We start from the raw sequence: 27875 nt of genomic DNA on the forward strand, positions 1-27875 counted from the left end.
AGGGGAGGACTTTGCTGCATGCCATGCTACCAGGCAGGAAGGGAAGACCCATCGCTGGCGCATCCCTTGGACAAAATCCCCTGGGCAGGTTTCTCATGCCAAATCTCAGCACTGGGGTCAGCGGACACCTGGGTTATGCACCAAGACACAGCTGGCCACGGGGCATCCTCGGCCACCCCATCTTTCCGACAGCCCCAGTGTGCCCCAGCCTGGTGCAGGGGGTGCCCACAGCGCTGTGCTGGCTCCCAGGCAGCCCTCTGCAGTGTCACACGTCACCAAAGCGGAGCCTCCTGTCCCACAGGTAGAACCTGCCCTCGTCCTCGCCCCCGGCGCTGCCTCGCGCACGCCGCGCTCACCCGCGGTGGCTCTGTGTTGCTCACTGCCAGCCCGCACGTCACCTGGCCGGCAGAGGTGTCACCTCCCTGCTCTGCCCCACGCAAACCAACAAGTGTCCTTGGGACCCTCCAGCAAGGGGCCAACAGCCCTGCGTGCACCGCCCTGCCTTCAGAGCCCCCTCCCCGAGCTGCAGGGACATCCCCAGCACACCCCCTGCCGCGACCCAGGCACAACGCGTGTCTCTGAGCTAAAACCCTACAAAAAAAGGCCAGGAGCGGGCCAGCTCGCTTGGCTCCGAGCCCCCCTGGTCCGAGGCATCACGGCTCCCAGCACCTGCCTCCCCCAGCCCGCCGGCCCCGGGGCGCACGCGAGGGGTGACAGGTGAGTTGGCAGCAGCCCGGCCCCGGCTTCCCTCGGCGCTCCTTCAAAACCCAGCCTCCTGCACGCCGTGTTTGTGCCGTGACGAGCCGCCAGACTTCAAGGAGAAGCAATTTGCCGGGATTCTTTTGGCCAGGCGTGTCCCGACGCCCACACGCCGCTCTCGCCTGTGCGGACAGGAGACACGTGCTCTGATGTTGCCCGACACCCGGCGCTGCTGCCGGCTTGTGGTCTCTGGAAGCGCTCGTGCAGGGCTTGGCTTTGTTCCTCCCCGCACGGCAGCTGTCAGCCGAGGCCTCGGCGTCCACCTGCGGGTATCGGCTCGGGGTTTGCCCTTCGCAGGGCGCGGGGCCGTGAGACAGCGAGCACGTGGGGTGTTTCGCACAGGGAACCCAGGCAGCGTTGCTTCAGACAGGACGAAACCGGCTCCAAAGAGAGCGGCGATGCTCTGCCCTTCCCTTCTGTCTCACGGCTCCTGAGCATCCTTTGGCTTCAGGCAAGTCCTATCACATATCCGAGCTTCCCTTCCCTGTTGTTGCTCTGAATCACCGAGTCTGCCTCCTGGGAGATGATACCCTTCCCCAGCAGAGCCAGGAACAAACCCTCACGTTCTGCTTTCCAGGTTTCCCTGGTTTTCCCGATCTCTGCAAACCTCTCTGAGCCTTTAATTCCTGGCTCCAAAGCCAAACCGCTCCGTCCCACTTCACAGCCCATGCAGGGCACATGTCCCATCTCAGCACAGCCCTGAGCGGTCCCCCAAGCACGGCTGGTGGGGCAGCTTGGTTCCCCCACGTCGTTTAGGTAGGAAAATCATTCTTGGGAGTCTCGGTGTTGCCCGTGCCCGTTGCGGACAGGCTGCAGTGGGGCAGCTAACGAAGGCACCCGCACCCCGGCATCCAGCGAGGCTCCGACGCGCTCCGCCTGCCGTAGTTGGGCTTGGTGACAGCCGGGCTCAGCCCAAAAACGCTGAGTCGGCTGAATCTGGGCCAGGACAGCTCCTGCCCTGGCAGCCAGCAGGGGCTGGGAGCGACCGCTGGGGATGGGGTGGCACAGGCAGCAACCCGCCGCCCCCCGCTCCCAGCACGGCTCCCACCACCCTGCTCGGGGCCAGCCCGGCCTGCGGAGGGGGGGCGGTGGGGCTGGGGGCCGGGAACACCCTCCCTGTGGCTTCCCTCGCAGTGAGGAGGGGATGACGCCATGCGCGCAGGCTGTTCCTAAGGGAGGAATGTCCTTTCTTCCCGTGCCACGTCGCGGCTGGATAAGTACAGGCCTGGGGCTCGGCAGCCTCCGCAGGGCTTGCCGTCGCAAAGTGTGCCCGGCGCATCTGGCCCGGGTGCTCCACAGCTGCCGGGGCTGCCCCCTCCCTCTCCCCAGCACATCTGGGCCAGGCAGCGGCGAGGCCGGAGATACTGGGGCTGCCAGGGAGAGGCTGGGATGCACGGGGAAGGGAGAGCGAGGGGCAGAGCCCCTCTCCTGGAGCCCTGGTGCAGGTGCCCGTAGGCACGGCAGGGCACACAGGGCGGCCACGTGCCTGCAGCACGGTCCCCAACGGGGAGAGGTGCCTAAAGTGTGCCAGCCTCCTCCTGCCACGAGCACGCATCGCCTCCAGCAAGAGCACAGCGTCCCTGGCTGACCCGGCCCAGCGAGGCCAGCGCAGCGATGGCACACGCTGCAGGTGCAGGTGACAGCGAGGGCACTCCCTGCTCCTGCCCTCCCCTTTCCTTGCTGCCCCCTGGGGGGCACTGGGGTCCCACCTGAGCAGCCCCTTCCCACCCCGTGGCTGCAGGGCAGAGCAGGGTGTCCGGCTGCTGGCCCATGTGCCAGGTCGTGCCAGGGCCCTGTGCGCCTGCACGCACGCAGACACGGGTGCGCAGGGGTGTGCAGCACAGGTGTGCACGTGTGTGTGTGCATCCACTGCCCTCTGCTGAGGGAGCCCGGGCAGCTCAGCCCCCATCGGAGCTCCGGGAAGCTCTGGTTCTGCCTCCCTCCACCCCACACACCCCACCGCTGCCTCCTTCCTCTGTGCCATCCACTCTCCTACAGGGGTATTGCTACGCCCTGACTGGGGGGCTATTTTCTGCCCCCCGTCCCTTGGCCCCTGGCTCTGAGCTCTTTTTTCCATGCCAAGAGCTTCCCAGATGCTCCCAGACCTCGTGGCCTTTTAGTTTCTCACGGGCCCCTCTTCCCCCTCCCCGTTATCTGCTTTGGGGAGGGGGAGCTGTGTAATTATCCAGCTAGTTCTGATTTCTCCTAGCCCCAGCCAAACACTTCCATATGAATAAATAACCAGGAGCTGGGCCTTAATTAATAACAAGGAGCCGGCTGTCAGCAGCCAGGTGCAGTGGGACAGCAGCACTCCTGCCCAAGCCAGCCACACCAAATGGGGACAGGGGACATTAAGCCACAGCCCCTGGCAGCCGCGCTCCCCTCTGCCCTGCCCCAGGGCTGTGGGGTGATCTCAGCCCCGGTGCCCGACTGATTTAGCATCTGATTGTGATGGGGTCTGCCCAGGCACTGCCCCATGTGCTGGAAACCTCAGTGATGCTGGCACAGGGCAGTAGTGTGTCCATGAGGCCGGATCAGCCTCTCCCTGCAGCACCCCTGCTCACCTGGGGGCTGCAAGCAAGTGCTTGGCTCCCTGCAGGGTCTCGGGAGGGTCTCAGGGTGCATCGAGCTGCCAAATGTGCTGGGGAGGAGCTGCTCCCCCTCCCCGCCTTGCCTTCCGTTCCCTTGCGGCCGCTCTGAAAATGGGCCACTTAATTCAAAGCCTCTGGAGGAAAGGAGAGGGGGAATCTCTGGTTACGTCTGCACTTGCAAAGCAAACAGTCCCAGGGCATTCCCAGGCACGGCAGCGTGACTGTCCACATGGGAATTTGTAGCACTGCCCTGGTGTGATTTTGGCTTGGGGCAGCTCGCGCTGATCCAGGCAATTTTTTGCTCGTGGTTTGGGCACTAGCCCGGGTTAGGGACAGTCCCGACAGGGCTTGGCACACAGGCTGCCCATTTGCAGGATGTGTTTAACACCCTGCAGGTGGGCTGCTCCATGGCAGAAGTCCTCAGGGCCAGAGAACAGCCCTGGGCTTATTTAATTACTGCATAGCAACAGCTTTTGTGCCTAGAGCATCCTTCCTTCCCGGAGCACCTGGCGATGGGCACTCTGGCAACACAGCTCTGCTGCTCCCGGGCAGAGGAGCTCCCACCACGGTGGCACGACACCAGCTGCATTTGCACAACCACCAGGCAGAGGATGGGGAAAAAAAAATCCGTGTGCGTGCATGCACGCACGTGCCCGTGCCAGGTCCTTGGCGTGCCGCACGCCTGTGTTTGCGCCGCGCTTGCCATGTGCACGGCAGGGCACGTGTGCCAGCCGGCAGCCCGGCGCGGGTGCGTGTGCTCTGCGTGGGCTGGGTGTGTTTTTGCTCAATACATGCCTTCATCTGCAGCGGCGGTTTTTGGTTCAGAGAAAGCCCGTGCGTTTGATGTCTGCGCGTGCTGGGCTCTGCAGGTATTTCACGCACGCTGCGCCTCTGTGTGTGTGTGTGTGTGTGTGTGTGAGTGCACGCACATGCGTGTGCGCACGTGTGTGAAGTGTGAGATCAGTGTCCCAGCTGGCCGCCGCTCCGGCTGCTGGAATCCCTGCCTCCCAGGCCATGTTATAGATGAATACACTTGAAAGCATTTTTTCCCCCTTAGCCACCAGATTTCACTCGGAGGAGAAAAGGAACTGGGCACTTTATCTTCATTAGCAGCTGGGAGCCTCTTGGGGTGGCTTTTGTCTGGGCGATGCTTCCTCCGCCCCTGCTCTTATCCCCTGTCCTCACTCATTAGCCCTTTCGAGAGGGGAAAGGGGCTGCCTGGCAGGATCCTCTGCCTCTGCTCCAACCCTGCTCCCGCTGGCCACCACATCCCTCAGCCCTGTGGCCTTCTGCAGCCCTCTCCAGGCAGCGGGACTGGGAGGAGAGGGGACAGCTCCCTTCCCTTATCCACTCTGGGAGACCCCGGAGTCGTGTGAGGCCCCCAGGAAACCCCTTTAGCAGCAAGCTGGTGGCACGCCTGGCTTCGGAGCTGCCTTTGGCCAGTGCCGGCTCAGGGTCTGGAGGGGCTGGGGAGGGTCCTGCAGGGGGCTGCATGGCCAAGCCCCCCTGGGAGGGGGCAGCCCGTCCCTCCTGGGCTGCTCATCACGGAGGAGCGCTCATGCCCGCATCCGTCAATACCCAGTAACCATGACAACTGGCACGGAGCTGTCATCCTGTCCCCAGGCCAGCCACCACAGGGGTCCTCACGGAGGGGTTTCGGGGCAGCAGCTTTCCTTGGGTCGCTGCTGCATGCCCCAGACTGCTGCTGCTGGGGCAGTCTCGGGGGGGACACAGCACTGCCCCCAAAAGGGTATTGGGGCGTCCTGGGGCAGGGCTGCTGCTGGAATTGGGCAGGATGCTGGGGCTGTGGGGAGGGCAGAGATGGGAGCAAAACCCATCAAGCAAGACCCTCTCTGCTCATCTCCCGCTAGCCCAGATGCTGGGGGTTCACCGAGACAGCGAGGCGGGGGTGTCAGGGGGCGGACTGCCTTAGGTAACATTCCTTCCCACTTAAAAGGAGCCATAAATCACTCACTCTTTATTAAAAGCCCTGCTCGACCGGGAGAGAAATGTCAGGAGCATAAATCACCCCCGCCGCTCTCTTGCAAGGGGTCCTGGCTTGCCAAGGGGTGCGAGGCAGGGAGCGAGCCCCCCACCGTCCCCGGGGAGGGCACGGCACTGCCACGCTCTGCATCCGTCCCCACAGACAAGGGCTGGGGGGCCAGGGTCCCGACAACCAGACCCCCCCTGTGCAAACCCTGCAAAAGACTGGAGGAAAAGCAAAGAGAGGCTGGTTTCGCCCAAAGCATCCCTCCTGCCAGCCCGGGGCGGGGCGGCGGCGCAGCTGCGGGCGGCGAGCACCCTCTCCTGGGGAAGGGAGCCCCTTCTCACCCCTCCTGCCCGACCCCAGCAGGCCTGCCCTTCCCCAGACACCCAGCCCTCGCTCAGAGCCCAGCTGAAGCCGAGCGCCTGCCCAAAGCCCGTGACACCCCGCTGCCGACCAGGATATTGCCCAAAAGGACGGGAATCGGCCCCGTTCTCCGCGAGAGGCAGGGAGCAGGGGCAGGAGGTGCTCACGCAGCGCTGCAGCAGCCTGCGCAGAGGTAGCCGTGCTCGCCTCGCCGCCTCCTGTTTTTCCAGTTCGATGCGTGGCTTAATATAGCAGCACTCATGTTGTAAAACATCGCCCGTAAAACACGCAGGATGCGCCGCGTGGGAGCGTTCCCGAGCCAATCCCCAGCTGCTTTTTGATGTCAGCCTGGAAATCGCAGCGTCCTGGCAACGGCTGCCTTCTGGGGCTCGCGTGCAGCGGGGCCGGCCCTTCCCCAGGTGCCTGCACGAGTCCCCGCTGGAGCTTGGAGGATTTCCATCCACCCCCGAGCAGAGGGGCAGAAGTGCTGGGACCAGTGCTGGGACCAGCCTGCCCAGGACAGCCGCCAGAAGCAACCACCGGTGCCACTGGGCCGTGGTGCACACACCGAGGATGCAACAAGTGTTTCTGTCCACTCTCTGCATGTCCAGCCCCATCCAGCCCCAGTGTGGGGCTATTCCCAACGCTGCCCGTTCTCAGATGGCTTCCCCAGAGCAGCAGCAGGCTGATAACGTGGCAAAATCAAGCCCTGTGCGGCCAGGCATCCCCACGCGCGAAGGCCGAGCGCTGGGGGCCCCGTCCTGCGCAGAGGGGAGGGCTTGGCTCTGCGGGGTACCGCGAGGCTGGGAACGGGGAGGCAGCCAAGGACGGCTGATCATCCTCTTCCAGCCTCAGCTGGAGGGGAAATGGGCTGGGGGGAGAGAGAAAGGGGGCGAGGGGAAAGGAGGGGGGATCTTGCTTGGGAAACCACCGGGACTCTTCCATCAAAGGGAAGGAAACCCTAAGCAAAACGCTGCAGGCTTTCATGAACCGCTGGCTGCAAACCCCACGGGTCTGTTTATCCTGGCACGGGAGAGCCCATAAAGCACAGCCCCCAGCTGGCCTGTGGAGAGATGCTCTTCTCCACTGCAGCTGCAGCAGCGGGGCTGGGACGGGCTGCAGGGAGGGGAACGGGGCTGCAGGGAGGGCAATGGGGCTGCAGGGAGGGGAACGGGGTTGCAGGCCTGGCCAGGGCATGGCCACAGCCAGCAGTTTTGCAGGGGCAGGTGTCCCTGTCCCCACACCTACATCCCCGCAGCAGATGAGGACCACTGGGGTCTCAGGGGCTCAGTCTCGGACCCGAAAGCAGGTCCCAGCCCAAGGACAAGGGGCTGGGAGCGGGGCTGGGAGCTGTCACCACGGCTGGCCGGCTGGCACCCCCGAAATGTCTCTGACCCAAGGTGCCCCGCAGTTTCCCACGTTCCCTCCCTCCCGCCACCCGTCATATTTTGCATTTCTCCCCGTATCTTATCTCCCCGCCGGCTCACCCCTGTGCAGCTGGTCTCTTGTTTTCTCCCTGCCCTCTCCCTCGTTGCCCGGCCCCACCTGCTGCAGCTCCCCGCCGAAGGACCCCGAGGCAGGTCCCTGATAAGGGCCAGACCAAACAAGAACCTTTTGTGCCACGCTGAGCTCATCCGCAGGAGCCGGCTGAAACCCTGGCCGGGGCAGAGCAGGATTGATGCAGGAGGGTTCGGAGGGCTCGGCGCCTCCAGGCAGCGCCAGGCACGCAGCACGACCACGCCGGGTGCTGCCTCAGTTTCCCCACCTCCCCGACAAGCCCTCCGTGCTCGCTGCAGCATCCCCATCCCTCCCTCGCCCCCGTGCCGGGCCGAGCCGCGTGTCCCGCTGAGAGCTGCTGTCAGCGCCCAGCCCTGTGCACACCGCAGGCAGCAAGCACGGGGGACAAAACTCTCTCTCCCCTCCCGGCCTGCTGCCGGGTTAATATTCCCTCTAACGACAGACGGCTCCTTTTATCCCCTCGCGCGCTCCCGCCAGTGATTTAATCTCCAACAAGCCGTGATTATTTCCTGTACAGCTGCCTCCCTCGCACCACCGGCCAGGCCTGACGGCATCCCACCGGGCAGGGAGCAGGTCCTCGGCCGTGACCGGGGCTGGGGAAGGCGCTGGGTATTTGGCCGGGGGGGTCTTCCTGACCCCAGCTTCGTGGGGCTCTGACAAACCCTGGGGGTTACATTGGCAGCCCGGGACCCCCCCAGGTGGCTGCACAAGAGCTGGTGGCATGGCCAGCAGCAGCCTCGGGGGGGTCACAGCTCCTTGGGGACCCCCCCGGCTGGAACAGCCAGGGCGTGCTTTACACGGGGAGCTCGGAGGGGCTGGGACTGACCCCGTCCTGATCCCTGCTGCTAACGCAGGGAGCTCCGAGCACTGGGAAGACGCGAGGCCAGAAGTCCACTGAGGACAAGGTCCTGAGCCTCCCCTCGTCCAGGCTGCTGGGGAGGAAGCTCCCAAAGTAGCAGGCCATTACCCACCACAGGCACTTTGGCTGTGCTGCTGAGCTGGTGGAGACGCTGGGGTCAGCACTGGGGGCCTGGCACCAGCACGTGAGTCCAGGTTGTGAGTCCTTTGTCCATGCACTACCCATGGGGAGGCCAGGATCCCTCCTTCGCCGCTCAGGGCCGAGCAGCAGGAGCCCAGAGCTGGCCCAGAGCCACCCGGCGGCAGCGAAGCGCGGGGCGCAGCTCCACCTGGTGGGCAGCGAGACCCCCCCCCCCCGGCCCCCCAGCGCCTCCGGGTCCCTCTGGCCACCACCCCAGGGGACGGGGGGAGACCCCGAGAGCTGGAGCCTGTGGCTCTGCCTTCCCTGTCACTGCTGGCAAGCGTGGGGGGGGGGACGGGGGGACAGCAGCCTCACCCGGGGCTTGCACTGCACCTGGGGGTGCCGGGGCAGCGCCTGCCTGCGGGTGCGCACCCCAAAGCCCCTTTGCCCCGGGATGCTCCTCGAAATCAGCACCCGGCAGCACCCCTCCCACGGGGACCCCCCCCCTTCCTCCCGCACGGTACGAGGCCCCCCCGGGACCCTCGGAAGGGGGCCGGGTGCCACCAGAGGGCAGCACCGGCCCGGGGCTGCGACACCCGGCATGGCTGCGGCGGGGGGCACAGCGGCTGCTGGGGGGGTCTGGGGGGGGGCCTGGCCCCTCCTGGTTTTCTGCAGGGTGTGGGGGTAATTAGCCCCTCCGTTAATCACTGCCAAGCCGCAGCTGGTTGGGCTTCCTCCTGCTGCAGGGCTGTAGGGATGCTCTAATGGGTGTTTGAGCACCTGCAGCTACGCTTGGGCTTTTTGGGGTGTATCGTCCTGTCCTGTGCACACCTGGAACCGTCTTCTCTCGATGGCTTTGACAGCAGCTGCCCTGAGGGGGCGGTGGTTTGCAAGCGTGGCCCCAGCAGCAATCCCCATCCTCACCCCATGGCAGCGAGGGGCAACCTGGGGGCTGCCCGGTGCTGTCCTGTGCCCCTCTCTCTGCCCAGGAATCGGTAAGTGTTTCCTGGTCGATTCAAGGCCTGGCTCCGTCTCACAGTTTCCACCCAGAGGAGCTGTGTTTCGCTGCCTCGGAGCTGTTTCCGGCGCTGCCGTTGGGCAAATGGCAGGCCAGAAATAGCTGCTCTCCTGGGGCCGCTGTGCTCCGCTCCGCGCCGCTGCCTGAACCCGGGGCTGACCTCGGGGCAGGGGCTGCACGAGCTCCTGCAGGTCCGTGCTGCCCCGAGACACGCTAAGGGGGTACCACGGGGTGAACCCCGAGCAGCCGAAGTGTCTGGGGAGCCACGGCTGCAGCCCTTCTCCCGTGGGGACCAGCCAAGGGGTGAGGGATGGAGGGGGAGCGGGATGGAGCCGGGAGAGGTGCTGGGGTACCTGGCCGCACAAGCGCGTTTCTCCTCCCTGGGGGCTGCAGACAAGCTGCCAGCCAGGCTCTCTGGGGCTCCGCAGCCCCAGGGCAGCCAGCTCAGCCAGGAGCTCTGCCAGAGGTTGTCTGCGTGCTGCATGGGCTCGGGGGGAGCGGCGGAGCCATCAGAGCCGCCTGCCAGAGACGGGCTGAGGCTGCGAGCTCTGTCTCCACGGGTACAGCAGCCCAGCCGCTGCCAGGGAGACGCAGCCCTTCTCCCCGGCTGGCTTTGCCAGTGCAGACAGACCTCGGCACAGCAAGCGAGCCATTAAAAACCAGCCCCAGCCAGCCTGCAGGCAGGCGCTCGTTCATCATCCTGGAGCAGGCAGGAGGACGTGCCAGCTGCCTTCAGCCAGCACCCGTCGCAAGGCCCGTGGCCGATAGCTCCGCAGCCTGGAGGGGGGCTGGCATCAGGGTAAGGGCCCCAGGACCCTCCAAAGGGCATTTTCCTATCCTGGGGGAGCAGGGACAGCACGCACCTTCAGAGAGCTGCATGTCTCCTGCAGCTCAGCACTAGCTCCTTGGGATCTTTGCTCAATATCGCCTGGTTTTACCCTTGCTTCACACCCCTGGCACTGCTGTGTCCCTGACTCAGCTGCAGGAGCCCCGCCAGCTGTGCTGGCTACCGGACTACCCCCCTCCCCATCCAGAACACCCCAGATTCAGCATGGGATACCCATTTATGCCCTCAAAATCGAGGGCCTGGACAAGCGGCCATCCCTTTGTTGGCACTAGCCCATAGCTGATGTATAAGCTGCCCCAATTAGGGTGACCCCTAGGAGCAGGGGATCTCTGTGTGCCCGCGGTGTCCCAGCAAGGTCAAACCACCACCAAGTGAAGGATGCTGAGAGCAGCTTTGCGACCGGCTGTGTGCTGCCCTCTGCTCCTGTGCTGTGCCTTCCACAGCTGCCCAAAGCTGCTGGGAAGTGACCAGCCATGGCCAAAGGGAAGAGCCAAGCAGAGATGGGCCCGAGGACGTAGCTTGTGCTGTATCATTGCCTGTCAGCCTCAGGGCTGGAGCCTGAAGAGTAAAACTGAAGGGGGGGGAGGGAGAAAAGATCCTCCTCCTTCACGTGGAAGAGCAGCAGCTGCCTCCCAAGTAAGCTGCAAAGCTGCTTCTTTACCTGCATAAGAAACGTCCCTCTGCTCTTGCAGGGCCTGGGTAATTCCCCGGCGCTTACAGGAAGCCCTTGCCACTGCCAACCGCCTTGGGGCCACCAGCGCTGGCCTGGGGAAGGACAACGTGCTTACTGACCGCCCCCACCCGGAGCTGATCCTCCAGGACCAGACCCCGCGGCAGGACATGGGCAGGTCCTGGAGCTCGTCTGCTGCTCCCAGCTGAAGCCTCGAGCTGCATCACCGAACGGCCCCAGGCTGGATTTTCTATACAGGCTTCAGCCAAACCTCCCCTTCTGGGAGCAGCGGGAGGCTCACACGCAGGGAACTGCTCGGGGCTGGTGACCACGAGCCCAGCTGGGGGAGGCAGGGGAGCTCTCTGCATGCTCCTCCACGGAAAAGGCTGCAGAGCCCGGCTCATCAGAGCCAAATACAAATAGCCCTTCTTAATGAGTTTGGGGAAGCCAATTTGGGAGCGCTCGCGGAAGGCGGGGGCGGTTTCATGCGTTTCAGATAAACGATCTGAGAGAAATTTTGCTCCAGCAGGAACAGGCAGGGAGGGCTCTGCTTCCTCACCTGCAAAATTCAGCTGCGGGTTTCTCGGGAGACCGTGTTTGTGCATGGCAAATCAGTCCATCCTCACGCGTGCAAAGAGGGCAAGGACCACAGGCTCCTGATCCCTTCCCTAGGACTAGGGCTCCTCCATCTTCTTTGCTAGGCCTTGTACATCCGGAAAAGCTGACTTAACCTTCATCAAGAAGCTTGTCCTGACTTTGTTCCTTTTCATTTGTACCTTGTATCCTTGTTTTGACACCAAATCCTCTTGGTTTTTTGTGGTTTTTTTTTTTTTTTTTTTTTTTTTTTTTTTGATTTGGATTTTTTTCCTTCAGCCCAGCCTGAGCAGGCCTGGGGTAGGTGATGCTGGCCCAGATCCTCTTTGATTCTGGCCTCTCCCAAAGCAAATCTGCGTGTCTGTGCCTCTGTGCATGATTTTGCAGAGGCCTTCTGCAAGGGAACAGCAGCATGAGGCTGGCCGCAGTGGGCGATATGTGGGAACGGGGCTTTGCCCTTTTCCCTGCCATGGCACAAAGGGCACAGCCTCTGCCCTGCCCCAGACGTGGCACATCAGCCCCAGGCACGAGGAGGCCCGCCTGGAAGGATGAAACCCAGCTCTGAGCCTGCGCTTCCATTTCAAACACCTCCAGCATCAGCAGTGCAGGAGGAAGGGGCGGGGGGGGGGGGGCTCGTTTAGCTCCTCCTGGCTGATAATTCATTACCGCCTGTTAGCCTGGATCCACCCAGCAGCAGCCACATCCTGGCACCGACACGTGTTAATTTCACAGATAAAATGCTGTATCAAAACGCGTCATCGATACATTCCCCCTGAAACCCTTCCCAGCTGCTCTCGGGCACTTTGCATGCGGGAGCAGCGCAGGCAGTTGGGGCGCTTTGTTCCTAGCGGATGCCTGGCGATGAGAGCTGCAGGATCCATCCTCCAGCTCACGCGAAATACAGCAGGACCTTCCTGCGAGGGGCACGGAGGCAGAGGGGGGCTGGATTCATCAGCGCCGTGCTCAGATCGGGAGGGGGAGAAGCAGACCGTGCACGCAGCTGGTTTATCACGCACCATTCTGCAGTGATGCAGGAGCGCAGCATCCCCTCCCTCCTACCCCCGTCTCCAAAATCCCCGACTTTTGCCGGATGCTGGTGGTGGGAAATCTCCCCTGAAGGGCTGAAGAGGCAGGGCGGGGTGGGGGAAGCACCGAGCTGCTCGTGCAGCAGGTGCTGGGCTGCTTTTGCAGGAGCAGGCCGTGGGGAGCCAGGCAGGGTGCGAGCACGGGCTGGGTGCTGTGGGGCTCCCAGGTGCTGGGATCGGGCTGGTTCCCACCAGCGCGGGGGCTCTCCCACCAGGGCCAGCCCCTCCGTGGGGGCCATCTCAGCTGCCCCCCCCCCAGTGCATGCCCACCCACTTCCCAAGCGTGGCGTTGCCCAGGGCTCTCCCCCACCCCCGCAGCCAGCCGTGCCCCCCCCCCAGCACCACCGGAACGGGACCCGGCAGGGCTCAGCCGTGCCCCCTGCCCCCCCCCGGTGCCCCCTCCACCCTCGGGGTCCCCCCTAGCGCAGGGGCCGGGAGCGCCCCGTGAAGGTCACGGCGGGGCGGCAGCCGCTCGGGGCCGGCACCCCCCGGTCCCCCCGTCCCCCCCCCATTCCACCGCCTACCGGGGGGGGGGGGCGGGACTCACCGGGGCCCGGTGCGGCACGGATTGGCTGGCGGCGGGGAGGCGGAGGAGCGGGGGGGGGGCCGCGGCTGGCTGCAGCGGCGGGCACGGAGCCCAGAAGCGGGCGCGGCGGCGGAGCATCCTCGGGTACCGCGGCCCCGGTGCCGGCCGCTTTCCGCTCCCCCCCCCTCCCTCCCCCGCAGCCGCCGGCCTCCTATGGGCCCCGCTCGGCCTTAGCATGGGCACGGTGCTCTCCCTGTCCCCCGCCGCCTCCTCGGGCAAGGGGGGCGGCGGCGGCGGGGGGCTGCTGGCCGACAAGGCGCCGCCGGGAAGGGCGCCGGGCAAGGGCGAGAGCCGGCTGAAGCGGCCCGGGGTGCTCATCTCGGCGCTCACCTGGAAGCGGCTGGTGGCCGCCTCGGCCAAGAAGAAGAAGAGCACCAAGAAGGTGACGCCCAAGCCCGGCGGCGGGGCCCCGGGGGGGGTCCCGGGGGGCCAGCCCGACCCGCTGGTGGCTCAGCGCAACCGCGAGAACTTGCGCAAGTCGCTGGGGGACGGAGCCAAGCAGGGCCCCCTGGCCGTGCCCGTGCCCACCGTGCCCTCGGCGGCGCCGCAGGAGCTGCACCCGGGCTCCGGGGGGGGCAAGCCGCCGCCGCCCCCCCCGCCGCCGCCGCCTCCTCTGCCGCCGCCCGGTAGCCGGGCTCCGGGCTCGCCGCGCCGCGTGGTGGTGCAGGCGTCCACCGGGGAGCTGCTGCGCTGCTTGGGGGACTTCGTGTGCCGCCGCTGCTACCGGCTGAAGGAGCTGAGCCCCGGCGAGCTCATCGCCTGGTTCCGCAGCGTGGACCGCTCGCTGCTGCTGCAGGGCTGGCAGGACCAGGGCTTCATCACCCCGGCCAACCTGGTGTTCGTCTACCTGCTGTGCCGGGAGGCGCTGCGCGGGGAGGAGATCGGCAGCCAGGCCGAGCTGCAGGCGGCCTTCCTCACCTGCCTCTATCTCGCCTACTCCTACATGGGCAACGAGATCTCCTACCCGCTCAAGCCCTTCCTGGTGGAGGGCGACAAGGGCCGCTTCTGGGAGCGCTGCCTGGGCATCATCCAGCGCCTGAGCGCCAAGATGCTGCGCATCAACGCGGACCCGCACTACTTCACGCAGCTCTTCCAGGACCTCAAGAGCGAGGGCGAGGCCGGAGACGGGGCCAAGCACTGGACGATCAGCCTGGACCGCTAGGGAGGTACCGGGCCCCCGGCGGGGGAGGCCAAGGACTGCCGGATCCCCCCGTCCCCACCAAAAAAATCCTCCCCTCCTCCCCGTGGAGATGCTGCCTGGACCCTCCCTGCTCCGGATCCGGCCGCTTTCCTCCCCCCCCCCGCCATCCCCTGCCGACCCCAGCTCTCCGGGACACCGACACGGCGGAGAAGACCGGGCCTGGTGGGGGGGGGGGGGGGGGGGGGGGGGAACCCGGGGGGCGGTGGGGGGGGGGGGGGGGGGGGGGCAGGCTGCCGAGGAGCGGAGGCTCCTGAACATGTTTTCTTTGGGGGAAAAAAAAAAAATGGGGGGGAAGGGGAAGGAGGGATGCAGCTGCAGGGGGGGCTGGGGGGTGCTCCCGGCAGCCCGTGCACACCAAGGGCCCCCCCACGGCAGCGCCGGGCCCCCCCCCGCCGGAGCTGTCCGCGGTGCTGGAGCCGCCGCGGCGGAGCCGGGCAGACAAAGGGCGGCGGGGAAAGGGGGGGGGGCCGGGAGGTGCGGGGGGGGGGGGGGGGGGGGGCGCGGGGCTTTGTGTCCCCGCCGCTGCCTCCTTCCCCCCCCCGGGGGGAAGGCAGCGGGGTGTGGGGGGGTCCCCCCGGTGCGGTGGGTCCTTCAGCCTGGGGGAGCAGCCCGCTCGCCCCTTTGTTTGAGATGCTGAGGGGGGGCTGCAGCGTCCCTTCCCCTCTCCCCCCTGCTGCTGAGCCCCCCCCCCAGGTGCAGCCCCCCCCCCCCCCTCCCCAAAGCCAGGGCACCTGTGGGGTGAGCGGTGTTCCCTTGTTCCCTCTTCCCCCCCCTCCCCCCCTCAGCTTGCTGCGGGGAAAGGTGTATGTGCCAGAGGAGGGCTTGGGGGGGGGGGGGTGCTGCTGGGGTTGGGGAGGGGGGGGTCCTCTCCTCTTGCTTTGCTTCACTGGAGAATAAAGAGGCGGCCTGGATGGGCCTGGTGGTGGCTCCCTGGACTTGCTGGGGGTGCAAGGGGGGGGTACTGGGGGGTGGCCCCTGCCTGAGGGGGATGTGGGGAGCCCATTCTCGGAGGGAATTTTTTTTTCCCCAGTGTGAGCTGGGGGGGGCACACCCCAACGTCCCTGCTGTTTGCTGTGCCCAAGGCCAGCCCTGCTCCTCCCGGGTGCCCCCCGGCTCCCTGGGCGCTCTCCGGGCCTCCTGCGTCGCAGATGGAAACGCCTGCCGGCTGCCTGCTGCGACGAATTTAACCAGGATCCCACGGCCCACGGCCCCTCCCTTCCTTCGCCTCGAGCAACCCCACCCTCGCCTCCTGGCTCTGCTCTGCAGGGCTGGGGGGGCTCTGTTGCTAGCCCAGTTACCAGCCCTGCGCTTCTGCACGCCCCAGGGGAGAGGGGTGGAGAAGGGGAAGGCTTTTTCCTCCTCCCAGCTGCTTGCTGCCATTCCAGGTACCAATTTTTCTGGGGTTCCTTTAGCAGGCTCCCCTGGCGGGGTCTGCACCCAGCGCCCCCCAGCCCCTCCAAGCCAGGCGCTCGCGTTCCCCCCCAAGCCAGGAAGGGCTGTGCTGGCTCTGCAGGTCACGGAGGGTAAGCTGGATTCCCTACCTTTGTGTGCATCAGCAGAGCTGCTAATTAGGCCCAATCTGGCTCATTCAGGCAAAGCTGCGTGGGCAGGAAGACGGCACAGATGTCCCTGTGACGGGGCCTGACCTGGCAGGGTGCTGTGCGAGGCTTTTCTGTGGCTGCGCGCACCCGGAGGGGCCTGCGCTGCTCCCACCCTCCCTGTCCCTACCGTGTGCTCTTTTCCTTCCTTTATATCGACATTTATGTGACCGTGGGGGGAGCTGTCTGCGCTAAAATATACCCATAACCCCTCCCCACCCCACATTTGGCTATACCCCTTCCTTCCTCGACCCTAGCAGTGGGGCTTCAGCCCCTCTGCTCCGGAGCTGAACCAAGTGCTAGCACGCACGGAGGTTTCCCACCCTACAAATCCCCTAAGAGACACTCTCGGGGTCCTTCCAGCCCCAAGTCCTGGCCTTTTAAAAGGCTTCCAGCTGCAGAGAGGCCGCGTCCTTCCCCTCCTCCCTTGTGTTTCATTGATTAAGAGTGCTAGGCCTCGTCGGGGGATTTAGGAAGGGCTAATTGCAGGCTGGTAATTGAAGACAGCTTGGAGTCTCTGGAAATGTCAAGGAATGAGAGACGAGCTTGGATGCTCCCGTGCATTTAAATACGCATCGCCAGCTCAGCCGGAGCCTTGCTGGGGGGAGAGACGTCTGCCTTTCCCTTCCCCCAGGGGACCTCGTGCGGCTGCCGGGGGAAGCGGGGAGCTCCTGCTGCCACCAAGGCCAACGGGGGACAAGCCCAGGGGCTTGTAGCCCCCCAAGAAAGGGGTGTTTCTGCCCAGAGCTGAACCCGTGCCCAGGTGGGCTGCAAGGATGATGGATACCGTGCTCCTGAGGGTGGCTGGAGGGGGAGGTCTCCTGCCTCTGGGGGAGCAGCCTGGGCATCACAGCTTCAAGCTGCTGCTCTGCTGCACTGGGGAGGGTTTGTGGGTGCAGGTGAGCTTCAGCCACGGATGTCTGCTTGGCCCCAGAGAAGCCAGGGCAGGTGGGGAGAGCCTGGGAGCCCCGCTGTGCTGTGCAGCAGAGCAGAGCGGTGGCCGTGCGCCGCCCCTCTCCCTGCCCCGTGTCACCCCGAGGAGCCAGCTCCTGGCGGGGCAGCGAGCAGCGCTCAGCTGGGGCCCTGGAGGGGCACAGGGCTGGACCGGGTGCCTCTCCCTCGTCAGAAGTCCTGCGTTACAGCTTAATCTGGCATTAGCGCCTTAATCCAGTCCTCCCCGCGGCCCAGCCCGTGCCCTCGGCGGAGTCCGGCCCAAGGTCTCAGCGCTGCAGCGGGGCAGGAGCAGCACCGAGGTGCTCCCCAGCAGCCCCTGCCTGGACACCTGGGTGCTGGCTGGCCTCCTTCCCTGCCTTCTGGGCCTCGGCAGGGAGGCCCGGCCTGGCCAGGCTCTGCAAATGGTGTCCCCGGGCACACGGGGAGGCTTTGGGAGCAGGGGGAGGCTGTAGACAAGGAGAGCCCAGGGCACGTCCCTGGCAGGCTGCTGGGGTTGAGCCCACTGGATGGGAGCAATGGGGTGAGTGGGAGAGCACCCGCAGCAAGGTGGTGCTTTGGGGAGGACCATAGGGTCCCAGCCCCGGCACAGGAGGCGACGGGGCCATGCCCACGAGCTCCCCTCAGCCCTGGCAGCACCGAGCGGGGGGGGGGGGGCTGCCCCAGGGAGACCCCGGCACCCCAACCCCACGCATGTTTGCCAAAGGGGAGAGCAGCACCCTTTGGGAAACCCCACGGTTGCTTCCCCGGAGGAGCTTTACGGGGGCTCCAGAGCCCGAGCGCCTGCTCCCGCCGAGCCCCGCTAAGTCACGAAGCGTGCGCAGGGAGCCAGGCGGAGGGGAGGTGGCGTCTGGAGAGAGGATGTGAGTCAGCAGCCTGCTGGGGGGTGCTGTGCGGGGCGGGCAGGAGGCAGGGAGGAGGATATAGAAGTGGGAATTGGGAAAGCTTTGGGGGGGGGGGGGAAGAGGGGGGGGGGTAACCCAGCCAGCCCACGGTTCCCTAACGCAGATGTGACCTGGCCGTGCTGCGAAGGCTCCGGCCAGCATGGGGAAGGATACGCGCGATGGGGGATCTGCTAAAATAGGAGAGGGGCTCCTCCACCCCCCCCGCTCCGATCCCTTTCTCTGGGGCTGGGAGGATGTGGGGGGACTGGAGGGGTCCCCGTGCCTTCTGGTCAAGGTGTTGAGACCAAGGCAGGGCTCAGCCCTCCCCTCCTGCTGGCTAAGAAAAGCCAGACAAAAAGATATATATATATATATATATATATTTAAAGCAGGAGAAAACCTCCTCCTGCCTTTAATCACAAAGCAGCACACAAAGCTCCCAGGCCATGTGCTCTGCTCCCAGCTTAGCACGGGATGAGGCCCTCTTGGCACCCATTCCGCCACCCAGGGCACCCAGCACCACCCCCCGGCAGGCTGGGGGCACATTTTGGTGAGCAGCAGACCTGGGGGGCAACCCTGTCCCCCCCCTCCAGCTCATCCCCGTCCTCACAGCCGGTTCCAGGAGGCACCAACCCCTCCCCGAGCTGTGCATTTGGGCACAGGGAGGAGCGGGGCAGCCGAGGCAGCAGGTAGGGTCTGGTGGGCGCACAGAGCCACCTGGGCTGTGCTCCCCACATACCCCCCACTGCCAAGGGCGATGCTCCCACATCACCCCCCCGAGCCAAGCACCCCCGGGCCGGTCCCTGCCGCCCACCGGAGCCGCACCAGGCTCGGCCCCGCTCATCCATTGGCAGGATTTTGCTGCAGTCTGCTCCGAGCGGGCGGTTTGGGTGAGTGATGAGAGCAGCGCTGCCGCTGGGCAGGGTCAGCCCAGGGCGCTGGGGTGGGGGCGATGCTCTGCACCCTCCCCCCCCCACCCCCAATAAGTGTGATGTGGAGGGGGCTGCATGCGGTGGGAGCATCCCGAGTTGCCATGGTGATGCTGGCTGCATCCTCGGGCAGAGCATCGCTGGGTCCTGCGTGGGTGCCCCCACCTTCCTGCCGGCTGCCGTCACCGGCGGGTGCGTTTGGGGACAGAGCCGGGGGACCTCCCTGCTTCTGGGGACAGAGCAGAGCTGAACAAGCCCTCAGCATCGGCCTGTTGTGTCGGGGTGCGCCGTGGTGCCCCCAGCTCCGACCCAGCAGGGAGCTTTTGGGGCCGGGAGCGAGCAGGGAGCTGGGCTCACCTGGGCTTCCATGGCGCGGGCACTGGCAGAGGGACGGGAGCGGGATGGTGGCGGGGGGGGGAGCTCCTAGTGACCCACATCCCTTAATCCCCGTCCTGCCCTGCGTCACGCTGTTACCTAAGCCCTGAAGCAGGCTCCCTGCTGGGGGCACAGCCCCCTGCACTGGTCTGAGGTGCCCAGCTCTGGCCAGCTCCCCCCCGCCCCCTTCCCATTTTGCCTTTACAAGGCCAAAATAATAGGGGAGGGGGGGGGGGCTGTTTGCGTCTTGCGTGGGGGTAGCTGTTCCTTTTCCCCCTCTTCACATCCCGCAGCCCTTGGGACCAGCCTGTGCGGGGCTCAGGGACACCAGAGGAAGGGACCCCCGCACCCCCTGCACCTCCCTTCCCTCCTGTCCCACGCGTGGGCTCCGTGCTGGCAACATCAGTCCCCTGTGCCCTCCCTGGAGGAGACACTGCCATCAGATCCCCCTCCCTTAAGCTGATTAGGACAGCGAGGATGTAGCTGAGCAGATGCCACCGGGGTGATGAGTGTGACCGGACACCGGAGGGATGCAGAGGGGTCACCAAGGAGCCACCACCCCTGGGGCTGCCCTGATCTGGGGAGGGGCAGGGAGAAAGGCTGGGGGCTGGCCACCTCCCCCATGGGCTGGGTACCTCCCCCAGGACCCAGCTGCGGGCTGGGCTGTCCCCCTGAGCACCCTGGGGCTTGGTGGCCCTGCCTGGGGCCGGGGGACACCTTGTGGCTGCCCCGAGGCCACCGCAGCAGGGTCATCCCGCTGCACCCCGGGGTGCTCCTGGCACAGCTCTGGGGCGCGCGCAGCAGGATCGGGCCATGCTGGGCACGGTGCACTGCTCGAGCTGGTTGCACAGGGCTCTGCGGATCACGAGAGGTCTGGCTCCTGCCTGTAGGGCCGATCCCCGGACGGCAGCGAGGTGGCAGATGTCCCGGCAGGCAGGCTGCCTCTCCTCTTTGTCTCCAGCTCGCCAGCCTGGGAACAGGGCAGGCGGCTGCCCCAGAGGGGTGTCCCGGGAGCCCAGACGTTCCCCCTAACTTCAGGGGGCTGTAAGAGCCAGAGGTGATGCTGGGGAAAGAGACGAGGTGCAGAACGAGGCAGGGTGGCCGCATCCTCCCCATCCCCGCCCTGCAGTGGGGCTGGGGACAGGAGGGGTGTGCCGGGCTGCGTCCCCCTCTCCAGCCCCCTGCGCACACGAGCAGACACAGTCACAGCACCTCTCCGTTTTATTGAAGCCAGATCCCTCCCCTGCCTGGCAGAGCCCGGCACGCCCGGCTCTTCTCCAGCCACTGGGTCAAAGTCCTGCTCTGGAGGGGGGGCACCTCCTGGGACCCGGGGGGGGAGAGCTCCAAGCCCACCCCTCAGTGCCCTGGGCTCCCAGCCCTGCTCGCGTCCCTTCTCCTGCTCCACCTCCACCCAGCCTCGCTCCTTGGAGATGGGTGGGGGGCCAAGGAGCTGCAGGGAGGGCCCCTCACCCCCGGGCAAGGCGGCTCTGTGGGGAGGGAGGAGGGTGGGCACAGGCTGGGGGCAGAGCTAAGCACCAGTGGGGGCCATGGGTTGGGGGGGGTCAGGGAAGGACCCACGCTTTTCCCTCCCGTTCACACCCCTCCTTAGCCATCCCTGTGCATTCCCACGACCGTGGCTCCCCCCTCACCCTAAGCGCAGACACCTTCTGCCCTCCAACCACCCACACCAGGGAGAAGAAACCCTACTGCCCCACGGCCACCCCGCGCCTCTCTCCAAACCTCAACGGGGGCAGCCGCCAGCAGGGCAGCAGCATCCCACCCCCCCGCACCCCTCCCCGCCGAGCTCCCCAGCCCCACACCGCCCGGGACGGGACCGGGATCGGGACGGGGACCGCCTGGCGCGGCCGAGCCCCTAATGGTAGTGGTTGTTCATGTTGTTGAGGTGGGAGGCTGCCATGGCGCTGAACGGGGCGGAGGGCTGCAGGCCGTGCCCGGGGTAGAGGGACGGGCTGGAGCCGGGCCAGTAGGAGAAACCGGCCGGCGTCACCCCGGAGGTCATGAGGTTGAGTTTGGAGATGCCCGAGAAGGGCAGCGGGGCCAGGTTGCCCTGGAATTTGTAGAGGGCGTGATCGGGGGCGGCCGGCTGGCAGACCTGCGCCAGCCCGTGGAAGTCGAACTTGTAGGCGTAGCGCTTGCCGTGCACCTTGGTCATGATGTTCTTGTCGTAGTAGTAGCGCAGCGCCCGGCTCAGCTTGTCGTAATTCATGTTGGGCTTGCTCTTCCGCTCGCCCCAGCGCCGCGCCACCTCGTCGGGGTCGATCAGCTTGAACTCCCCGTTGGTGCCTTCCCAGGCGATGCAGTTGAGGTTGGCCCGGTCCGAGAGCAGCTCCAGCAGGAACTGCCACAGCTGGATCTGCCCGCTGCCTGCCCCGGAGAGGTCAAAGCTCCCCGTCAGGGCACGGAAGCAGGATGGGTGCCCCTTCACCCCCTGCCACGTTGCCCCCTCCCGCCCCCGGGTGCATTTTCCCTGCGCTCAGGACGTGGGTGGGTGTTAGCATCGTCGTGTCTCCTTCGCAGCATCCCTGCGGCATCCTGCGCCCCAGGCAGGAGGAGAGGTCCCCCCTGGGGCTCTGGAGGCTCGGAGGGCAAAAGAAGCTGCAGCGGGGCCTGATCCTGTCCCCCCACATCCCCCCGCCCTCATTCCCACCCCACCGAGGACGAGTAGCTGCTCGCTTGCTTTGCCATCCAGCTCTGGGCTGGGTCTTTGGTCCGCAGTCCCAGAAGGAGGTATCTCAGTGGCAGCCAGACCCCAACAGCACCCACATCCCCCATCTCCACCTCTGCCTGCAAAGGGGCTGGTGCCACAGCACATCTCCAGGGGCACGGATCCCTCCGGGGGAGCTGATACCAGGGAGCAATGCTGCTCCGAGCCAAGCCCTGGCTGCCCAGCAGGTGCAGGGAAAGGTGAGACCAGGGCGCTGAGCGCTGGGCAGGACCCTCTGTGGGGTTGAATCGGGCACCGATGTCCCGTGTTTCCAGAGGGGAACTGTCCTCTCTGGGGACACCGCACCTCCAGGCTGCACCGAGCACCCTCGATGCCCAAGGTGCCCCTGCGCCAGGCGGGATGCGGGTGTGCACGGGACATTGGCACACCTGGATATGCCCACAGGCAGGCTGCACTGGGTCTGCCCAGGGGAGAAAAGGGTCCCTGGGCCTTAGGGGAACGACCAGCCCCATGCCTGGGACAGCCACCCTGCAGGGCAGCCCTGCACCTACCCTGCAGCCCAGACCCCGTTCCCCCCACAGCACCCCTGCACGTCCCAGCTCCCATCCCCAGCCGCTGCAGCACAAGGTCGTCCTGTGACACAGGAGGTGCCTTTGCATTTCATCCTCCCCCCTATGCCTTTCTGCCACTATTTTACCTAATGCTTGTGATCCATGCAGCAGGCAGTCCCGTGGCTCACCTGGGTTTTGCCCGGAGCCACCTCTCCCACTTGCTTGCACCCACCTCGGGCACCCGATGCCCCCCGTCCTCCCTCTGGAAGAAGCAGGGAGCAGCCGCTCCCCACCCACCCTCACGCCACCAGACCCCGCTCAGACATCCCGATGCAGGATTTTCCAAGGCTGTGCCTTCACCCTGAGCCATCCCACACCTTCGATCCCTGCACCTCTTGGTGTTTCTCCCCCCCTGCCCCGGTGGTGTGCCCACCCCGTGCTGGGGGTGCGGCTGGGTGGGCTGGCGAGGTTCAGTCCTGCCTCTGCGGCTCCCCGGGGAAACCTGCAGTGATCCTAAAAGGCCCTGCTCACGCGGCATGGCTGGGCAGAGTCCGCAATGCGGAGGCAAAAGGGCCAGCCCCAGCCCCGGCCTCGCCCTGCTCCCTAAAACCTCGCCCCTAAAACCTCGCCCACCCCTAAACCAGGGCTCCCCTTTTTCTGCTCAGAGCAAGCCCTGACCCCTATCCCCTCGCCAGGCGGCTGAACTGGTGCTGGCCCCATGTAACCCCATGCCCAGCGCTCCCCAGGCTGCTCCCTCGTGTCCCTGGATGGCTTTTCCCAGGGGAAGGCTCCAGCTCCCGGGGGATCCATCACTTCCCGGCCACCCCATGCCGCAGCAGCCCTCTCCCCGGTGGTAACCCCTTTCTCCTGATCCCAGGACCGGCTCTCCCAAGGCCAGATGAGCCCTCTCAGCTCCAGGGCTGGCCGGCAGCTGCCTCTCCATCAGATATTCCCGGAGCACCGGGGGGACCCGGGGTAACCGTGCCCTGCTCCACGGGCTGCGGGCTGCAGCAGCACCGGGCACGGCGCTCCTCTCTGGTGCACCAGGACGGCTGTCAGGGGGCTCAGCTCCTTCCCCGTCTGGTTTTGGATTGCAATCATCCTGGCCTGAGCTTTGGAAGCCCCGCTGGATGGGGCACACGGAGAGGAAGGTGGCCTGGCTACGGGGTCCGGGTGGGTCCGTGTGCCCCGGGGGTCCCTGCTGCCGGGGAGCCAGGGGGCGCGGGGCGGGGAAGGGGCGGGCGGGCTCTTACCTTTCTGCACGCCTGGGTTGAGGGACCCCCACGCCTGGCTCTTGCCGTCTTTGAACAAAGTTTCTCCGACTGGATCTGCGGGACAAAAGGGGAGCGGGTGTGGGGAGGGGGGGGGGGCCGGGACCAGGCGGGACCGAGACCCCCCGGCGCCCACCCCCGGGCGGCCGCTCCCCCTCGCCTGCCCCGCCGCCGCGGCGAAGCCAGGAAACGCGTCCAGGAAAAAGGAAATCCGATTTCCGACAGAGCCGGGGAAGCTTTTAAATAGGAATAGAAAATCCCGCGGGCTGGGGTAGGGCGGCGGGAGGGAGAGAGGGAGAGAGCTGCGGGGCAGGGGGAAGAGGTGGACGGGGAGACGGAGGGACGCGTGTCGAGGGAAGGGCGTTGGGGAGCGGACGGGTGGGGAAAGGGAAAGAAAAGTAGATGGAGAGGCGGGTGGAAGGAAGGAGAGGTGGGTGGTGGAGGGCTAGAAAGGAGGACGTGTGGATGGAGGGACGGAGGGAAGGGTAGAAGGAGGTAGAAGGGTGGAAGGATGAGCAGGCAATGGGTACGGCGGTGGGAGAATGGAGTGATGGAAAGGATGGAGTGATGGAAGGGAGGGAGTGATGGAAGGGATGGTGGGTAGGTGGAGGGGACGGCCAGTGGTGGGGACAGAAAGAAGGACGGAGGGATGGGTGGGTGGGGTGGAGGGGTGGCTGGAAGGACGGAGGAAGAAGGGCGGCTGGATGAAAGGTGGGTGGCAGGATGGCTTGGAAGGACACAAGGACGGACGGACGGACGGAGGGACGGGGACACGGCAGGTGGATGAAGGACGGAAAGGAGGACGGGCTGCGAGAGCAGCTGTGGGGACGGAGGAAGGGACGGCGTGTGTGGGGCTGGAAGGGAGGGAGCGGGGAAGGCAGGGTGGGCGCTGGAGGGGGCCGGGGCAGGGGAAGGGCCGCGGGGCCGCGGCGGGGCAGGGCAGGCGAGGGCCGGGGTGCGCTGCGGTGCGGGGGGGGGTCCGCCCGTACCTGGCAGGTACATGTTGAGCAGCAGTGGCACCGCTCCGGCGCCGTGTCTCATGGCAGCTGTGGGGGCGGCCCGCGGGCTGCATGTTTTAATATTCCTGCCCCTATTATTATTATTATTATTCCACTTTATCAGGGAGCAGCTGATGGCGAATAAATGGCAGCGGGACGGGCAGGGGACGGGCAGGGGCCGGGGGAGGCGGGAGTGGGGGGGGGAGTTTCCAGGCAACTCGCAGGGGCTCGGGGCCCCGGCTCCAGCAATTTCCTCCGCTGTAATTAAAGCGGGCGCTGCCCCCCCCCCCCCAGCCCGCTATCGGGCCCGCATCAGACTTTAATCACAGCCGCGGGTTTCTATGGAGAGCGGCTCGGGCCGCTTCCTGCCTCTTCCGCCTCCTTAACTCTTCGCAAACACGGCGCTGCCATCCCAGCTGCGAGCGGGGCTCGGACACTGCCTGGAGACCGCCGTGGCCCGGCCTCCCCCCGGCCTCCCCCCGGCCTCCCTGTCCCCGCTCCCTGACCCGCATCGTCCCCGTGCCCCCCGTGCTGACGCTTCCCAGCGCTGGGGTCCCCTTGCAGCCGTGGAGGGGTGAAGTCGGGCACCCATCACGTCCCCGTGCTGGGTCCCCTTGCAGCCCCCAGAGCCCTGGGGAGGGTAAGGTGCAGCGCCAGCCGCTCATGACACCAGGGCGTAGCTCAGCTCTGTCCCCTCCCTGGCTTCTTGGTGCACCCTGGGGTCCTCAACCCTGTCCCGACCTCTGGCCCCTCTCTGTTAGGGTCTCTGCAAGCTGGGTGGCCCCACACACCGTCCCAAACCCGCACGGCCTCGTCTGCATCGGGCTTTGTGGGCGGCTCTGCCGGCTCCGGAAGATGCCAGCACTCGCTGGCCATGCGCTGCCCAGTTTGGCGCTGGGACAGAGGTGTGTCGGGTGCCTTCAGCCTCTGCAAGCGGTGTGAAGACAGGAGGGTGACTCGGGGAGAAACTCGCAACAGGGAAAAAGGGGCTGGGGCAGTCTCGGCTCCCAGAAGACACCCCTGGCCACAGGTGCCACCCCCGAGCGCCATCTCCGTCCCCACGGCCAGGACTGCACCCTGCTCCGTCACCGCGCAGCCCCGGGCAGCAAGGACGTGTGACAGCAATGGGCAGCGTTCCCAGCCAGAACCTGCTCTGCCCAGGGGGTGGGCAGCCCCCAGGGGCACCAAGGGAGGAGCTGGGTGCTGCAGCTTCCCCGCCAGCCTGACCCTGAGGGTGCCGGTGGCCGTCCTGCCCCGAGCACAGCGCGAGCTCAACGCCGTACCCACTCGTCAGCCCACGAAGCCTCCTGCGGTGTTTCACTGATGTCTATTAAAGCTCTCGCTCCAGGCTCAGCAGAATTTCTTCAAAATGTTCCTCGTGAGGCGTGAATCCAATGGGAACCGGGATGCGCTCGTGCCGGACCCACGGTCGTTATTTACCCTGCAGCCCACACGTGCCCTGCGTCACCAGCCCACGGGAGGCGGCGCGGGTGGGCGCCAGGCTGGGAAGTCGCACGGCTGGGGGCTGGGGGGCTCCTCCCGTCCCCTTGGGAAATGGGCTGAAACCGGGGTTCCCATGGGTGCTCAGCCAGGCCCCCCTCCCTCCACCCTCCCCACCCATCTCCATCAGGGACAGAGAGCAGGTGCTGGTGGGGAGAGAGGAGCGCAGCCCGCTGTACGCCCCCACCACATTTCCCCCAGCCCTTAAGGATTGTCTCCGGCCCCCCCCCCCAAGCCCCCCCACCCACCGTGCAGCCTCTCCGCAGCCTCCCAGACTTGCTTTCGCTGCCTGAGTCACTGCAACAAACCGCAGGCAACGGAAAACAAGCCCCGGACACAGCGGGGTGGGGTGGGGACGGGGGGCGCAGCCACCACCGCTCTCCTCTAGCAGCCTCGGGAGCCGGCCCCAGTGGGGGGGGATCCTGCTCCAGGGAACCTGCATGGCAGAGGGAACGTGCTGGGGACCGCTGGGCGGTGTGAGGGCTGTGGGAGCTGGATAACGGGGGGGGGGGGCTGGGGGCACGGGAGATGGGGAGCCCTGAGAGTGGGGGCTGCAGGAGACCTGGGGTGTGATGGGAGCGGGGGCTGGGGGTGATCTGGGGGCTGAGGGGCAAGGAGGATGGGGACCCAGGGGACGGGGAAGGATAGGAAAAGCAGGGAGGGGGGAATCCGGGGACCCAAGAGGCATTGTCCCAGCTTCGTGGGGAAGCTGGGGCAGACCCGTGGGATGGGGAGGGCAGGGCGCATGAGAAAACCCAGGGAAGGGGCCCAGGTCCATGGGGCAGGGAGGGGATGGGGGCTCAGGTACTGGGGGAGATGAGGGCTCAGGTCAGTGGGGTTCCTGGGGATGGGGCCGCGACCCCTGGAGCACCAGGCCGGCAGAAAGCAGCACGTACCCACAGCTGCAACAGGGCGGTCTGCCCCCCGATCCCCCACCCAACTGTCTCACCCCCTCAGGACAGGGCAGCACAGCCCCCACATTTCCCTGTGACCCTCCCAGAACTTCCCCCGTTGCAGCCCTGTGGATCAGAGCCCAGGACAACTTCACCTGCGTGCCGGCAGCGTGGAGCAGAGCGCCGAGCTGACGTGGCCTTGGGCTGGCCGCAGCCCGGCCGGTGTGCAGGAATGTGTTTGTGCAGGGGGAGAGGCCGGGCTGCGTGGGGCCGTGGCGGGGTGGGGACAGGGGAGGGCTGGGAAAGGCTTGGTGGCGGCCACGCAGCCCCACAGCACGGCCCTGGGAGGACGCGTGGGGTGCTGGGACGTTTGCACGGGTCACGCGGGGGTGCAAGGGGAGCGTGGAAGCGCGGGGCGTGCACGCACACAGCGGTGTGCAAGCTCATGCGTGCAATGCGCATGCCTGTGCACGTGCACGCACGCAGCCCAGGGCTGGGGGGTGCAGGGTGTGCACACACTGATATCGGGGTGACCGAGACCCCCCAGCCTGTCCCAGACCCTCCCCAGCCCCACGTCCTGCTGGGTGCAGCCCCAGGGCCACCCGTGCAGGCAGCCAGGCACCCAAGCACCCAGTGATTCTGCTTTCCTGTGGCTTCACAGGCGACGCCCCGGGTGCGGGGAGCACCTCGGGGTGCCGAGGGGAGGTGCGCGCCCCGGGAGAGCTGGGGGTGCTGCAGCGAGATGGAAGAGGATGGGGAGGCTGGGAAAGGGTGCAGGAGGAGGAGGCTGGGTGGGGCTCCCGGTGTGCCCAGGCGGAGCCGGAGCCGGATGCTGGCACGGATGTGCTGGCGTGGCCGGGCTGGGGGGGGGGGGGTGGGGGGAGCACGGGGGAACCGGCCCCTGGGGTGCTGGCAGCAGCGAGCTGAGCCCCCTCGCCTGCCCCCAGGTCCTCCTGCCCTGGAATCAAAACCTTAGCCCTGGGTTTTGCCACCTTGAACAGGACATTGCCCTGCACCCCCTCCTATTCCCCCTCCTGCTGA

At 66.3% G+C, this 27875-nt stretch overlaps 2 protein-coding genes across 2 annotated transcripts; one reads left to right on the top strand and one right to left on the bottom strand.

Annotated features, from left to right (window-relative positions):
* The first annotated feature begins 13017 nt into the window (after positions 1-13017).
* Positions 13018-14467, top strand: CDK5R2 (cyclin dependent kinase 5 regulatory subunit 2). The gene has a single exon (XM_040562108.1). It carries the CDS (start codon positions 13173-13175, stop codon positions 14157-14159), a length of 987 nt encoding a protein of 328 aa, XP_040418042.1. The 5' UTR covers positions 13018-13172; the 3' UTR covers positions 14160-14467.
* A 5260-nt stretch (positions 14468-19727) lies between these two features.
* On the bottom strand, positions 19728-24552 carry FEV (FEV transcription factor, ETS family member). The gene is made up of 3 exons (XM_040562093.1): positions 24433-24552; positions 23426-23500; positions 19728-21320 (listed from the first exon to the last, which is right to left on the bottom strand). The coding sequence occupies exons 1-3, from the start codon at positions 24482-24484 to the stop codon at positions 20809-20811; spliced, it is 639 nt and encodes a 212-aa protein (XP_040418027.1). The 5' UTR covers positions 24485-24552; the 3' UTR covers positions 19728-20808.
* Positions 24553-27875: the final 3323 nt, after the last annotated feature.

The sequence above is a fragment of the Cygnus olor genome, chromosome 6 (assembly GCF_009769625.2).
Source record: "Cygnus olor isolate bCygOlo1 chromosome 6, bCygOlo1.pri.v2, whole genome shotgun sequence".
Lineage (NCBI taxonomy): Eukaryota > Metazoa > Chordata > Aves > Anseriformes > Anatidae > Cygnus > Cygnus olor.